We start from the raw sequence: 16,913 nt of genomic DNA, 5'->3' as shown, positions 1-16,913 counted from the left end.
AACTCCTGGGGGCCTCATTGTTTCAGCAGAGCATCCAAGGGGATTCAGGGCCCAATTTCTATTATTGCTGACTCTCTTCCCTTCACATCTCCATTTTACCATCCCAGCATTATCCCAGAGCAAGCTTCAAGTCCAAACTATCACATTGTTAAATCTGCATATGAACTAAGCTATAAACATTTTTATAAAATCCAAATGAGTTCAGAAACTGGTAGTATTGTAAACCCAAAAGGATTTTAGACAGCAACTGGCTGTAGTCACTCTGCAGATTTCCTACAGACATTTGGCTGCTAAACAAGGCAGAATTTAAAGGAAAACTTAACCAAAAGTTCCACAGTTTATCACAAGTATTACTCTAGGAAACAAAAAAAAGAAAAGGAGAAAAAAGGTATGACAATAAAAGAGAAATGTAAATCTGGATATATTCCCACTAGATTTTATTGCTACATACTTTTTAAAGACTTGAGAAAGCTACTCTATAAACTTTCAAAGTTGGTCATCTGTCTCCCATTTGTGCTGACTGCCAAAATTTCATAATGAGGAAAAGGATGGGGGAGGAAGAAATGCATCCCAAATCCAGAAAACGGCTGCTCATAAGTCAGATGGAAATTCTACACCTGGACAGCGTCCACTGAGTTATCTATAGACCTGAAACAGAACTTTATTCAAAGCAAATATTATTTGTGAAACCCATTTTCCAATACACTGTCTAATAAGTTCATTAATGAGGCATTTAGACATCGATTGTCTAAAAATCTCAACACAAACAATATTCCAAACAATATTTTTCCAGAACTCTTTAGACTGAAAAGTTTCCATTTCCCAGGTAGGTGAAACTTCTCTAAACATACAAAACCTGTAATAAAACATTTTACTATTCACAAAATGTGACTAATACAACGGACGTGTGTTTTGGCTCTACCTCTGTCTCAGAAAGCAGCTGCTTTGTCTCCAGGCTGAAACATTTCACAAAATGGATAACACATGCCTTATTCGAGACCTCCAGTCTGCACAATTAATATTGGATTTACAGAAAAAGCCTTAGAAAATAAAAAGAGCAAATCCCCACAAAGCAGAAAGCTGCCATTTCAACAAGGAACACCAGAAGTAGGATGAGCTACACAGGCTTAGCATTTGCAAGTGTTTTGCAAAGTACAACCCCCTGCTCCAGGATATTACCTCTCACCCTGGGAGAGAATGCTGGCAAAGCGTTTTTACCCCATGGAAAGCACTCCTCAGACTGTCAAACTTTGAGAGAGTATTCATTTCAACAATCTGGATGTAATGCATAACTTGAACCTAAAATACATTGACAACAGAGTAACTATAGATAAGGAGATCTGGTTTCTTCACTGAAGAGCTTGGAATCTGTTAAAAAGGTAGGTAGATTTTTTCCTAAAAGCAGATTAACTTAGAGCTTAAATAAAACTACAGTAAAGAAGAGAAAAATGCTGTGCAAAGATTTATTTTTTAAAATATTGCATGCTTATTTGTAATGTCTCAAAGATCATGTTTGCAGCCCCTTCCCCCTTCCTGCCTGAAAAGTGCCCAACCTGTATAATATTCTGAGGGTATTAAGTTATCTTCTCTTATTTAGTCTCAAATGTAAAGTGAAAGATGAGAGGCTATTGTTATAGAGCATTTAGGTTTGAAAATCCTCATTTTGACAATAAAGGAAAATGCATTTGAACCTCACATATTTTAAGTAGTTCATCTACATACGTGCCAGATATTTAATATTAACAAAATCGTCTTGCTTTTAACAAAAACAACAAACTGGCAAACAAGCAAATGCAATTAAGAGAATATTGTCCTTATTAGCTGGAAAAAGTTTATTATTCCCAGTTTCTCCACATGTTAAGAACAGGTTTAATAAAGTTAGTCTAATTAAAGGATATCAAGAGTTAAAAGTTGTTCCATATTCCTTATGTGTTAGAAACTACTGCCAACAAGTCCTCTAGGCTTTAAATATTGTTTTGACGGATTGCATTTTCATTTCCAGCCCCAAAGAAAGTGTTCTCCAGAGTCCAGGCACGAGCAGATCTTCACCAGCTCACTGAAAGCTGCACACATTGTTCTGGGCAGGAATGGAGACTTTGCAGGCTGCTTTTTTTCTGTTTGTGTTTGTACCTTTGGTAAATCCAGCACCACCTCTACAGCAAGAATCACTCCAGTTTTATGAGTATGATACAGATGTTTCCATGGGAAGCCTGACACAAGATCATGAAATGCAATCCAAGGACATAAGAAAGGTATTTTATTTTTTTTCCTTTTAATATTTTTTAACTAAAATAAGCATTATGTGAAAAAGGTGTTATGTGCATGCATGTGAGTTTTATGGAAAAATCCTAAAATAACAGGGAAACATACAATGGGTTCAGACACAGGGAAAGCCACTCAAACTCAAACCACAAAAATACTACCCTTGCTACAGTCTGAGTAAGCCAGACAAGGCAGGCTTGCACAAACAAGGTTAAAGCATCATTTTAGCTCTGCTGTTCTTATGTGCTTGCAATCATAAGTTTCACAAACAGGATATATTAACTAGCTATGTTGTATTAACTCAGTGAGTCTGCTTAAAAACAAGGAAAGTGATTTTATTTTTTTTTACTATCAAAGTAATAATTGGATCCCCCTTTTTACTGAACATAACCTGCCAGTATAAACTGCATTTCCTCTTTTGACTTGCCAGACGATCAAGTTTCTTGCCTCAGTGTTTCAGGGCTGGGTGGTTTGGGTTTTACAGCTCAACAGTTCAGCAGTCCTGAACTTCTATAGAATGTCCAGAGCTGGAGGAGTCACACATTAACACTTTGAGACTCTTAATAAAGAGATTATCCCCTACATCCCACTGCACTCACCAGCATCTCCAAACAGAGTATTTTTGTTGGGTGCTCCACATTCCTGCCACTGGATTTCAATACTAAAGCAGACCACACAAAGCCAGGGGAGAATTGAGGGAAGTGCCACAAGCTCAGCCCCCAGGGACAGTTACAAACCTCACAGCCCCATTCAGACCTCAGCAGACACCAACAGAGGAGGTACAACACTGACCAGGGAGAAAAACCAGCAGCAATTGTCCCAAGAGGAGTTTCCAAGGAAAATACCAAAGATCCAAACCAAGCGGTAACAGCCCAGTATGAAAAACTTAAGGAGGTTTTCATTCATATTAATTGCACTCGTTACAATAACTTAGTCTGATAAGCAAGAAAAATAAAACAGCAAAAGACAGTAAGTAAAAAATTGCAGTCCAAATACAAAAAAAAAATCACTTTCATATACCTTTTTAATATTTCCCAATTCTACTTAAATTACAGCTTTCCACAGTTGACTAGAACAATAAGCTAGTATTTACAGCAAAAAAATGTCTAAGGTATTTTAAAATGTGACATCTGCCACGGTGATGAAATAACATGTTTTCATAAACCCATGAAAAAGGGACTATATAAATGACTCTTAAATATCCACTCAGAAGTAAGTTTTTAAAAGATACTAAACCTGATAACTTTAACCAGCTAGGCACAGCATCAGAGGACACTTATTAATAAATTGCTTACAGAAGATTGCTGCTGCTTCAGTAAAGGAACAAGGAGTTTACCTACGTGGAAATGGTGCCAACAGATGTGCCACACACAAATCAAAGTGCTCCTGGCAGTGCTTTAAGCTGCAGGACTTCTGAAGGCCAACAGTTGTGCTTAGGATAATTCTAAGAATGTAGTCAGTCATTATTTCCATCAGCTCAGTTCTCCATTGACATGTTTTCATTACAAAATAATAAATGAGCTCCTTATGTGCAACAACTGCATTGACACAAGTGTCAGTGTTCCCAGTTTAAATCATGGGGTGCACAAACAGATCTTCTGTTCATTTATTGCACCAATTTTACTTCCCAGACAGTCCAAGTGTTAACTGGAACTGAAATGCATGCCAAACGTTTCCTCAGGCATGCCCAGTCAGAAATCTATCTTGCATACAAATTTAACTCCTTACTGTATGTGTGAACTCACAGTTAGAAAAAAGACTTCTACTAAAAACATCAGAAGAAATTTATTACTAAGATTATTTGAAATCATAGCCACACCAGTCTTGAATAAAATCTGAGAAATTTAAACCACAAAATCTTGATTTCCACTAGAGAACAGAACCACTCAATTAGATGTGTCTCACATGTGGACTAACTCATTTCATTGACTATAAACTACCAAACCTTTGTGTTATAAGATGAATAAATTATTTTGTCGAAATTTGAAGATGGTTGGAGTATTTGGATGTAAAGTGTTGATGTGTCATTATTTCCAGTAAAGTGCAAGAGGCAGGTGGAATTTAAGTATGTGAGTAGGCCAATATTCCTTCAGTGCATTCCTGACATATGCAAGTAATGAACTTGTGGTTATAATCCAAACAATTGTCTGCACTGATACTCCATAGTTAGGATTTTTTATGGCTGATCAGCAAATACTTTTTAATTCTAGGAATTTAATGGTATTCTGCACATTACCAATTTAAATTTTTGTGACATTTCCTACTGGCAGAGATTAGGAATACATTGCATTCTGCTGAGGAGTCCCATCAGAGACTACTTTGATGGCTCACGTAGGAGACTCTGCTAGAAATCTTCACCTGGGACAGACAAGCTGTGCTTTTTTAATGTTATTAAATGTCCCTCAGGAGCCAAACCAGCTGCAGCCATGTTAGCCCACTTGTTCCATGAGCAGTCCATGCACTCAGAAGCCTCTCCTGGCACAGATACCTCGAGGTCCTCTCTTCATGTGCCTCATAAACCTGTCTTTGTGAGCTAACTCCTGCAGAAAGCTTCTGTCAGATGTGCAGTTTGCTGGAGTGCAGCTGGTGAGCTGACACCCTGAGCTTCCCTCCACCCTGCACAGCCAAACTGCTGTCAGAACCCTGCTGAGGGCCTAAAACTTCCAAACTGAGAACCTAAAACTTCACTGGGATAAACCAAGCTAGCCCAAACCAGAGCCTGGAGAGGCAGATGCAGGGAAGAGCCAAGGGACTGATGATTCATAGGCTAAAAAGGGGTCAAAATGACAGAGGCTGGCCAAGATATTTGTTTCTCAGGCTTTATGTCAAGCCTGAGTGGTTTGTTTTGCAGAACAAAAAAATTCCCACAGTAAAGTATATGCAAGCAACTAAATACCAAATAAAACACAGTATCAGAAGGAGCTTGAAAGCTCTCACCTGCACACTGCACTTGCACATGAACTACCTGTGTGCCTGAAGGGAGGGAGAGTGAGGGGATGAAGAAAACTAAAAGGGGTTCATTTGTCAGCATTCCCACTGTGCAAACAGCTCCAACAGAGCACTTTGCTCCTGCCAGGGCCTGGTCCTTAAGCATGTTTAAAGCAAAACATCTTCCACATCTCACAATGTTCTTTCCTGCATGTGTTTCCAATAGCCAGGCACACCAAAAAACATATTGGCTTGTTCTGTCCTACAAATATTCCCCACAAAAGAAAACCAACCTCAAACCCAAATGAATGATGCAAGCCAAAAACAACTACCACAGTCGAATTGATATCCCCTTAACTTTAATGTATGCCAATCACAGAAGAAGTCTGTATTACTGTATCTATACTGTAAATACAGTAATAATAGGTAATTCTCTAAAATTCCTTCAGTATCCAATGAAACCTGACCACTGTTCCCTGCATCACAAGAGGCCCTTTCTGTTAGCAGCCCACACCTTAAAACAGACTTACTTACATGCAGATCATGGAAACAAATGACTCAATTTCAGCCAGTACCTGTAAGGAATGTGTTGATAAACTAAGTTGTCCTGCAGCTGAAAAGATCCAATTTCTATCTCCAGGAGGAATTCTGAATAGCTTTAAATGCAAGGACATCTCAGTCATTTTGCTGAGCTTATTTGGGTAAAACAACAACAAAATACAACTTATACTCACAAGACTCCTATTGCATTTTGCATTATATGTGAAATCTTCAAAACTCTACTGTTTGTAAATACCCACCACTTACATATTCCTTCCCAGCACACAGACTATATTTTCTATTTCTATTTTGTGTCTACTGTCCTCTCCTGAAGAACTTGAGTTTTCTAAAGAGCACTGGCAGCACCTTCCCTTCTTGCCTTTCAAAGTGAATAGCTCATGTGTAAAATTAACAATACATCACACTTGTCATCCAACCTTTAAGAACATTTTAAAAATGAAGTGCTATAAGGAGGTATTTTGTAGGAAGCTCACTTTAAAAGATGACATTTCAGATCCTTGTAATGCTCTGTGGCTTTTTGTCTGCAGTTTGTGTTCTAAAATAACAATTGTTCTTGCACAAAGGATGGAGCAAACGTTTCTCTTGACACCTCCCTAATGCTGCAAAGCGATGACAGCCAACTCGATGTCCCACCAACAAAGGACACAAGTAAGTTAACTGATATGAATATTGTGATGTCTTAAGATATCCAAAAGAATATATTTTAATATACAAATCTAATGTGCAGAGGATGACAAAGGCTTTAAATTCACAGAATTAATATTTTCATTTTTGAATATATTTCATATCCGCTCTGGAAAACCTTCTAACTTCTTATGGATCAGGCTGAAAAATTTAAAAGATCCTCAAGTAAACTCTGAATACACAAAGCACAGCTTGTAAGCATCTCCACAGACTTGCCCAGTCATATTTGCCATTGAGATGTGCCCAAGTCAAGTAAGTTAGACAAGAAAGCAAAGAAAAACAAAATAACCCCCCAGTCAGTCCCACAGTTTAAACAAGCGATGATGAAATACGACGTGCTTAAATTACTTCAACAGACTTATTTGAACAATTGGCTTTTCTCAAAGTTTACATCTGATGATCATGGAGGTCAATGTTTAACATACTCAGGAACATTCTTCACTTGCCAAAGCTTCCTACAGGCTCTGGGGACATTGTCCAGATTTCTCCTAACAAGCTCAAATGCTCTCTACCCATGAAAGGATAAAGTTTCTCTGCCAAACAGAACAGGGAGAAAAAGAGACACTTATTTTGTGTGTTTGTGATCTAAGCTTCCAAAAATAACTGATGATTCAGCAAGACCAGTGGACTGTCAATCTCCACCAAAGTGCTCATTCCAGGTTAATGATTGCCCAACAGCACCTGTCAACAAGCCCCCATCAAAACCTGAGCAAGTCTCCAAGAACATCAGAGCTTCTAGACAGATGAGAATAAAACCTATTGCCTTTTTAACAGTGACAACATTGACATTTTCCATTTCATACACAAACATATGAAAACAAGCCACTAAATAAAAACATACCAAACGGCGTGGAACTCTGCAGCCTAAAAATGATGACATTCACAAAGCTAAACCTCTAAACCTTCATTTTATTCCCTGCAGTGCTGCTGTAAGAAAAAGAATTGCTGTTACCTGTACTGGGTTGGCTTCCCAGTATGGACCAGCTGCTTTTGTAACTCCTCACTGGTTGTAGAAGGTCCTGTTTTGCTGTGTAGTGACAACTACCCCATGGAATGACCCCTGCTGTCTGCACTGCACTCACTCCAGGGTGGGAGCCAACCAAAACTCTCAAAATACAGAAAACACAGCACAAGACACAGCAGTGGTGACAAAACTGGATTCAAAGCCACATTCATTATATGTACTTAAAAATTGCTGCACAAAAGATTAGAGCAAAGCAGAAGTTACCAATACTTTACTTGTCCATGAGGAACAGGACGAGCCACAAATGTCTCAAACTACATTACGAAAAGTTTCTCCCTCTGCTTAAAACAACCCCTGTAAAAATCTTGGTATAAAACTGATAGAAATAGTCCACCAGGATTCTGAGCAACCTGGTCTAGTGGAAGGCGTTGGTCTGTGGCAGGGTTTGGAATGAGCTGACCTTTCATGTTCCTTCCAATCTAAACCATATATAATATATAAACATAATTGCTGGAGATTTTATCAGGAGGTTTAGACAAAGTAGTAGCTAGGAATAACACAGGATATCGCGTGACCTACCAGAAATGCTCCCAATGCACTCACAGCACCAAATGCCAATCTCCTTGTGGGTTTGATTCCAAATGTGATATTTAACATGGTCACAAACTTGCAGGTGTTACATTCACCATGCTGAATTCAGATTTAAACTGAATTCAGGCTGATTAATGGCATTGCACATGCTCAGGTAAGAACAGAGGTTACACACAGGGAAGTTACGCACAAGAACAAAAAAAACGAAAATAGTTGAGTGTTGCCATGAATTTTCCTGGTTTGCTGAGCATTCATATTAAAGGAGAAATGTGCAGTTTCTCACGCTGGTGAATTGTAAACACAGGACTATGTTTTGTAAATATTGGCAATGTTATGAATACTTTCTCTAAGAGAAGGGGAGGTTAAATGACAGCCTCCTGGGCCAATGTGATGGAGAGGTGGCGATACCCTTCTCCAATCCATGGTCACCTTGCCACAGATATATAATGGAAAAATAAACTAAGGGCAGGCTTCTACCCTGCTGCTGTTGTTGCACCCAGATCTGTGTCCCCAGTCTGTTTTTCCTGGTTGAGCCTCCACGGTGATAGTTGAGAACATTAAATCGTATCTGAACTTGATGCAAACAGAATTTTTTAAAAACCTAACAATGGGAAATCTCAAAGCCAGTAGAGAAAAGCGTTTTGAGTAAGGCAGGCTGGGCTGAGTGAGCTGTAACTGTGTGCACCCCTGGCTGGCAGACCTGCCCACGTGCCTGCTGTGCGTGTGCCTGAGCGGCTCGGTGTACTGCGAGGAGATCGACATCGAGGCCGTGCCGCCGCTGCCCAAGGAGACCGCGTACCTCTACGCGCGCTTCAACAAGATCAAGAGGATCGCGGCCTCCGACTTCGCCGACATCAGTAAGTGACTCCCCCGTTCCCATCTCTGCTTTGGAGCATGAAATGGAAAGGCAAAATGGAAACGCATTCTGGGCCCTGTAAACGTCTTAGTACTCCCAAACAATCAGGCAAAGAGCAGGTTGGTAAAAATAAAATTCAGCTCTGCATCCCAGGCACTCTTAAATGACCAGGCATTATCTTTCCTTCAAATGCTCCAGGGACAGCTCTGCCAGCTATCTCACTACTGGGCATGACAATTCCGTGAACAGCTGAAATCATGGTATCTTTAAGACAAAAAGAAGGCTCTAGAATATCTCCCTTTTTTATTTTTTCAATTGAAGACCAGGAAAAAATATAGATGTCAATTTTATCCATATTTTAATAGTATTTGCATTTGTAGATCACAATTTAGATGCTGCAGCCAACATATAACATTCAGCATATATCGCATACACATTTCACATGGCATGTAATTGTAAAGTCAATACTTAAATTTTCATTTCTTTTGTGTAAAGCTACCTTGAGAAGAATTGATTTTAGTGGAAATAGGATCGAAGAAATAGAAGATGGAGCCTTTTCAAAGCTTCTGCTGTTGGAAGAACTTTCTCTTGCTGAAAATCGACTTGTAAAACTTCCTGTTCTACCTCCCAAACTAACAACATTTAATGCAAACCAAAACAGAATCAAAAGCAGAGGTATCAAAGCAAATGCTTTCAAGGTAAGGAAAAACCCAATAATTTAAGTAACCAAAGTAAACAAAACTAGTAACCAGACTATTCAGGCTGCCACCAAACTATTTTTATGTAACCTTTTAAACAAACTCTCCAGCTTTTGCTTTGCTTTTGAGGCAGTCTTAAGGAATATCTGTCATTTGTACACTCACTCTCTCATGTCCTCCAGGTAGAATTTTCTGTAAAATCTCTCACTTGCTTGCTTTCTCTCTAACATGTAAAGAAAAAAATATTCAAAAATTGATGGCTCAAGTACAGTCTGAGGACTACAGAAATACTAAAAAACTATATATATATATATATAGTACTTTATAGTGTTTTCATCTTTTATAACGAACATGCTGACGCTGAAATTTCCCAAACATAGAAGGTCTGTTCTATGAATTTCTTGGTATAATAGAATTCAACATTCACAGCTAAAGAATGGCTTTTGTTACATCTGTTTACAGGCTACGTGAGCAGGAAAAATTACTAATGTCTTTAACAGGGAGAAGTTACTTAGCCTCAATTAATACCAGTAACCTCTCTTTCTGTTTGACAGAAGCTCACAAATTTGGCCTACCTCTACTTAGGACACAACGCACTGGAATCTGTTCCCCTGAACTTACCGGAGAGTCTGCGCATTCTCCACCTTCAGGTATTCCCAAAGGATTTCCTTAACGTTCTCTAAGGAAACACCTCAGCAACTGCACACTTCAAATCCAACTTGTTCTATTTTAAAACAGTTCCCACTACAGCTTCCCACTGCACCTCTGAATAAAACAATTTACCATACCAATGTGAATGGCCACAACCATCCACAAGTTCAGAAGCTGCCAATTCCCATGCAAGCATTTATTACTGGCTTCTGCACAGCAGGGATAGGAAGTGGCAAAAAGAAGCTGTGATCGTTTATCAATAATGCGTGTATTTACTCATAAAAATGTTCTGGTTTGCAGTACAACAACATCACCAGCATCACGGACGACACGTTCTGCAAGTCCAACAACACGCGCTACATCCGCACGCGCATGGACGAGATCCGCATGGAGGGCAACCCCATCGTGCTGGGCAAGCACGCCAACGCCTTCTCCTGCCTGAGGATGCTGCCCGTGGGCACCTACTACTAGCCCTGCTCCTGTCCTGCACGTGCCAGACCAGGCATGGCAACGAGGATCACTTCTCCTCTGTTTACAAGTCCATAGCCTCTCCCTTACTAATGCTCTTCTCCCTGCAGACCCAGCGCCTTGTGCTACCTTGCACGGTTCTGCTCTGAAATCACCATTTCAAACTTGTCACACTTCAGTAGTTACAGTATCCCTCGTGCTGCCAGAATCTTTTCTGTTAATGAAAGCGTAAAAATATACACATATGCACACCCACCAACTCAGCTTTTATTTCACTACATACTCTTTAGGTAAAATCACACAGAGCTGCTTGTTCTCATTCTTTACCAGCACTCAGAACAATCACCACATTCTACTTTCAGATAAATCCAAGATTTTCTTTGACCAAGCTAAAAAGGAAAAATACTTTTGAATTCCAATCCCGCTCTTTTAATCTGCAGTGAAATCTTTTCAGTTGACCTTCAAAGATGTATTGGATGAAGATGCATATGAAAGAGTTATGTTCAGAAACAGAACTTCTCAAAGCTTAAATTCATTAATGTTTCCTTAAAAATTTGATTTGTGGTAGATGAGAATAACTCCTATTTAGGTTTAGTACGCCAAGCAACACAGCAACTGGAACTCTGCAAAGATGTTTTAGATTTCCTTCTACTATTTTGCTTCAAAAATAACATGTGTTTTATTTTTACACAATGTACTTTTAAATGAAATATATATGTTTTGCTGAGCTGTTCTCACAAGAGCTGTTTTTGCAACACCAGCTTCCCATTTTAAAACAACAGTCTGTGTACAGCAGAATGGACTCAAGTGTCTGAGTTATTAACTAATGATGTAGACCAAGCCCTGGTTCCACAGCTTCTCCTGGCAGGAGATGTGACAATATAGCCAAGAGCAGAGCTGAATTCATGTGTTTACTTGTAAATAACTATGATTTAATGTAGATGTCAGAGCAAAGAAAGAGAAATACCCTTCCACAACAATCTGATCATCAGGGAAAAATCAAAGCAGATTTTTAAATTAGAAAGAAAAGTTGATTCCATCACTGATCTGAAATCAGAGGTGACTTCAAGCATTGCTTGAACCTGTGCAGTGTATTAAGACCACAAATCAACATGTACAGGCCTTGGTACCCAGTTAATCTAAACTGGCCATCACTGATCAAGGGCACAATGTGTAATTCCACAACTGTCCACTCCAGTTTCTCCCCTCAAACACTGTTACAGATGTAAAGCCTCCAGACAAATGAATGCCAAAGGTGTGCTAGTTACTATTACCACATCAACTTTGTACTAATTTTGAAGCTAGTGTAGATTCCTAATTCGTAGAAATAGTTAAGCATCAAATGCATGATGATGTATCACTACATCTAGAATACTAATTTTACAAGATATTTTGTATTAGTTTTATTTATCTTATTTAGCTAAGCCTTGATTTGTTAGTGCTTGTGCCTTGGGGAATTAATGCCCACTTAATTCTGAACACATATTTTTGCACTGAACCCATTATCCAACAAATACAGCAACTCCCAATATTTTCCATTTTAAGTTATTTGGTGTAACAAAAAGGAAATTCCATTATCTTAATTGAGAACAAAACCAAGTCTGGCAGCAACATTTGGTTTTCATTTTTCCACATAAATCATAAAACTTTGATGTTCCCAGGTTTTCGGCAAAATGTAAAAAACAACTCCAATGAATGTAAAAATACATTCTAATGTCAAGCCAAATTTGTATCTGGAAAAAATTAAACCCATCAATTCTCTCATGTCTCTTGTGATAAACACCTAAGATGGAAAAAACACAGTTGTAAATGTAATAATGTTACATAAGCAGCAGCCTCTGATCTTCTCATCACAAATCATTGCTACTAAAACTCTTCCCAGTATTAACAGGATGAGTATATACCACCAAAAATGTGTATACACAAATAAATGCATATTTTTGTAATATATACACACATGTAAACATTCTAAGACCTACCCACTACCACCCAATAAATTTTACATTAAAATGTTGTGTATATTTTTGAAATGTACTAATTATCATCAGTAATGCTAATTAATACTAATTAATGAGCAAACCAAAGCAGACACGTGGTACCTTCTGAATGCCTCATGCAGGCACTAAGTTCTCTGATGTGTTTTACTTCACTTTCCCCATTCACAGCAAGTTAATCAAAACCATCAAGTGAGAGAGGCTTCAGCAGGGAGCGTTTACACCTCCTATTTGTGTGACCAGTACTAATATCAAGCTGAATGTAAACGGTTCTGTTTTTTCCTGTAACTCATTTCTGTTCTGTATTTCCAATAAAACTTGAATTTTTGTTCTTGTTTATCACTATCAGCTTCAACAACCTGCTCTTCTTGCCCGTTTCATTGTTCAGCCTCACCGCAGACTAAGGTTTTTTGCAGATGTAAATCCATTTTACAGACGTATTTATTGTGACAATAGCAAGACCTGCCAGACAGAATACTTGAGGAACACATCATTTGCTCCTTCAAAACCTATTTTGAATTGATCTTGAATTGTCATTCACCTCAAAATGTTCAATATTACTCGAAGTACTCATCCATTTCTACCTTATCCCTTTCTTCTCAAGTACCAAAACAGGAAAGAAAAAATAAACTACCTTTGGTGTTTTTACATCACACTCTGAGAAAAGGATCAGAAACTACTTCATTTCTACATAAAAGCATTGGCAATTTTCTTTTTAAAATAAACAGATTAACAGAAAAGCTATAAACCCAAGACTCCCCCCACAACAGTTTTCTCTCCAAGACAGGGGAGTCTAGAGAACAGGTAGGGAAAAAAATACAAAGATTAGAGACTCATTTTTGATATTGTCTAAGTGTGAATATTAACAGGATAGACTCTTGAGTTGGTTTTATGCATATATTAACAACATATGTCTAATTGCTTTCCCACAAATTACTAAAACCATTAAATTACAAATCCACATTCTCCTTAGCAATCTATTTGAATTGTCAGATTTGATCTTTGAACTCTTTTATCAATTCTCTTACCTGAGAAACTCTTCTGTTTTGAAATGAAATGATTAGCAATGCTAACCAAAATAAGAAAGCTAAAATACTCTTCACAAGCACACAGTCAGGTAAGGATTCTCCCAAATTGGTTTGCCTTCATCCTTGTCTTTGACCATGGAAATAAAATTACCTTGAGAAAGAACATTTGTAATACTGACAAACTTGTAATGTCTTCAGTGAATTGTCTTCACACATCTTTCAGCAATTAATGGATAGTTTCATTGTTTATACTCAACATCTTAATAAATACTTTTAAAAATGGCTTATAACACAACAATGTGAAAATTGTCTCCTAACCTATCTCTCTTCTATTTTTTCTTTTATTATGTTTTTAAATGAGGAGTATTTACAAATCACTGTCCCAGAAACCACAATCAGAAAGCATCAAGTGAAGCTGGAAAAGACAACCCCAAAGCCCTAAAGCTCTTGGTGCTCTACCTTTTCTATGGAGGGATTAAAGAAAAGCCCTTACACAAAAGACAGCAGGATTAGGAAATGCCCAGTTTATTGCTCAGCTGAGGACTTTTTCTGTATTATCAGAAAATAGAACTCTCTTTTCTATTCTAGTTGATTGGATAATAGAAATTGATTAATCTGTCACAGAACTCAAAGGCCTAAAAGACTGAAAAAATAGGAAATGATGCAGTTCCCACTTGATACTACAGCTGAAAAGTAACGATTGTGTTGAGTTTAATGACAGTAAATTCTTGAGGCACATAAAACTCAGCCAAGAAACCACAAACAATTAAGCAGCTATACATAAAGGATCATGTAAGACATTTTGTGTCCCTAAGACTGTAGTATTTTTACTCCAAGGATTAGTTGTTTATCTTAAAACCAGCACAAAGCCAAAACAAGCAAGCCAACACTGATAATTTAAAACTAAGCTCAAATACTCTGTTCCAGTTAGGAGGGAGGAACAGTTTATTTCCCATACAAGCAAAGAACTGCAAGTGCTGTTGCCCAAACACATGCTGACATATCTTCAAGAGAAACAGATCTAATCCTTCAAAACCAACATTTACATGCCAAAGACTACAAGTATTATTTTCTTTTAATTTCTCCTTTTTTTTTTTTTAATCAAAATAAAATATAATACCAAAGCAAACTGTCTTACTCCTTCACAGAAGGGCAGTCTTCTTTTCCTCCACCCATGAGGAACAGAACAATTGCTGCTCAATGGCCCCTTGAACACAGCACCAATTTTTAGCTCATATTCTCTTCACCACCACATACAAAATTAAGATCCCATATTCTGCTAAAGACAGCCGGTTCCAGCTTCAATGCTCTGTCTCAATAAACATCTTAAAGCAATAAATGTTGTACAAATAAACAAAGGCTTGATGGACACTACCTTGAAATGCAGGAAGGTGCGTTTGCGATGTTCAAACCACTCAGCATAGGTTGAAATGCTTCTGAAAAATGTTAGAAGATCTCCATGTTCTTCAGTGCTATAAAACAAAAATATATTGTTTAACCCAGCCCTAATCAGATGTATCAATTCCATAGCCTAAAATGCCCACTTTAAAAAAAAGATTAGTATTGTTTGAATATCAAGTAGAACTCACCCAAAATAAGAATGACAAAGCTGAAAAAAAAGCTGCAGTGTAATGATTGAAAAAGAGGTTGAAGAACACATTCCTAAACCACTGTTTTGAGTGTTAATCTTATGTGTAAAATGTGGGAACAAAGTAGTCACCTGCAAAATCTCGGTTTGATTTTATTCTCGTTCAACTAGCTTTCTAAATAAATTCTAAGATGTTGCACAGTAAAACCTGAACCTGCAGAATGGTAAGAGTTCCCAAACTGCATCACTAACTTGAAACATTCCCAAAATCTTTGTCCTAACCAACTAAATCTACATGACACGTTTGCTGCCACTGCCCACATGGCACTCAGCTTTTCAAGATTACCCTTGCAGCTTCAGTAGGAAATCAGCCTGATCACACAGGGCATCTAAACCAAAAATTTTGGTAGATTTGTTAAATCTTGATGTGATTTTGTCTCCAGAGCAGAGGGGCTCCAGCCTTCAGAAGATCTTCCTCACTCTCCTCTAGACCTGCTCCAACAGGTCCATGATGTTCCTTCTTATGCTGGGGGGAGAGTGGGAGGGAAAGGTAGATACAAACATTTCTATTTCAAATTTCTAGTAAGGATCAGGATGGAGAAAGGAAAAGAGACAATAGAAGGTGCAAACTGTCAGGCAGCCAACACATTCAGGGTTGTTGGGGAAAGGAGGAAATAAAGGCTCATCAAGGGTGTGCTGTTTTCACTACACAAATGCAGCCAGAATGCAAAGGGTACAAAACTCCACAAAACCACAAGTCAGACTACCTGAAGTAATGTGATTATTTAACCATAAGGGTGAAAGGATTCGTGTCATTGTTGATATGAAGCCACAGAGTGTTAATCATCATTGAAACACACCTGGCAAGCACTGTTTTGGAAGTACAAATATTTATTATGGTTACTAATACAGGATTTTACAAGTTTACAAAACCCTGACTGAGGAAGACACCTGACCGATATTTGGGAATATTTCAGGAAGTTGGAGTATTTAAATTCTAATGTAAATTTTACTTTAAACATTCTTTCTGTTTGAGATTAGCTATTCATTTTGGATTTTCAGAACAGCTGAGAGCAGAGACTTGAGGCAGAATGGCTGCAGCAGGGGATTACCAAGTCAGTTCAGCCTTCCCAGGGAGAGCTGTGCCTCCAATCCAGCTCTATTTCATATACAGGAACAGCAAACCTTAACATGTTACACAAAGAAACTGGGAAAAAAATACATTAAGGTCATTCAGATATTGAAAATGTGAAAGAAAAGCCAAACAAGTTTTATCCTAGCCTGGAAAGAACAGCATCATGAAAGGAAGTTACCACAGCAGTCACAGCTGCCAACAAAATTGGGCCAAGATGAAAAAAATGCTGGCAGCACTGGGAAAAGTGAGTCCCTGGAAGGACACGGACACACTGATTTACAACAGCTCATTTGGTCTGGGAGCTGTTTTTAACCTCAATTCTGAATTGTACATGTCAAAGTCTACACATTCTACAGGAGCTGTGGACCCTTGGTGACAACTGCCCACCTCTCCATGTCTGGAGAACAGATTCCACACAAACTGCACTGTTACAGAACTACACACTTGAAATTCTTGGCAATAAAACTTGGCAATTTTTATAAATAACCATGTTTATGCTATCTAA

At 38.2% G+C, this 16,913-nt stretch overlaps 2 protein-coding genes across 6 annotated transcripts in view; one reads left to right on the top strand and one right to left on the bottom strand.

Annotated features, from left to right (window-relative positions):
• CENPP (centromere protein P) overlaps positions 1-16,913 on the bottom strand; it is a 117,375-nt gene that overhangs the window by 91,298 nt on the left and 9,164 nt on the right. For all 5 annotated transcript variants that reach the window (XR_010082318.1, XM_063411859.1, XM_063411861.1 and 2 more), the window contains one exon: positions 15,061-15,157. Coding sequence is in view for 4 of the 5 variants with exons in the window: in XM_063411859.1 (XP_063267929.1) it covers positions 15,061-15,157 (97 nt within the window). In the remaining variant the exon portion in view is untranslated. The remainder of the gene's footprint in view (positions 1-15,060; positions 15,158-16,913) is intronic.
• OGN (osteoglycin) lies at positions 1,096-13,002 on the top strand. The gene is made up of 7 exons (XM_063411858.1): positions 1,096-1,379; positions 2,003-2,252; positions 6,315-6,399; positions 8,689-8,847; positions 9,342-9,544; positions 10,099-10,194; positions 10,496-13,002. Exons 2-7 carry the CDS (start codon positions 2,088-2,090, stop codon positions 10,664-10,666), a joined length of 879 nt encoding a protein of 292 aa, XP_063267928.1. The 5' UTR covers positions 1,096-1,379; positions 2,003-2,087; the 3' UTR covers positions 10,667-13,002.

This window comes from Prinia subflava, chromosome 14 (assembly GCF_021018805.1).
Source record: "Prinia subflava isolate CZ2003 ecotype Zambia chromosome 14, Cam_Psub_1.2, whole genome shotgun sequence".
In the NCBI taxonomy this organism is placed as follows: domain Eukaryota; kingdom Metazoa; phylum Chordata; class Aves; order Passeriformes; family Cisticolidae; genus Prinia; species Prinia subflava.
The sequence above is the reverse complement of the archived record's forward strand: the minus strand, read 5'-3'. Positions and strand labels throughout refer to the sequence as shown.

Excerpts from the sequence above, each read along its gene's own strand:
- OGN (XM_063411858.1), top strand. The coding sequence starts at position 2,088 with ATGGAGACTTTGCAGGCTGCTTTTTTTCTGTTTGTGTTTGTACCTTTG. Across the intron at positions 9,545-10,098 it reads TCAAAGCAAATGCTTTCAAG|AAGCTCACAAATTTGGCCTA; the intron begins GTAAGGAAAAAC and ends TCTGTTTGACAG. Across the intron at positions 10,195-10,495 it reads TGCGCATTCTCCACCTTCAG|TACAACAACATCACCAGCAT; the intron begins GTATTCCCAAAG and ends TCTGGTTTGCAG.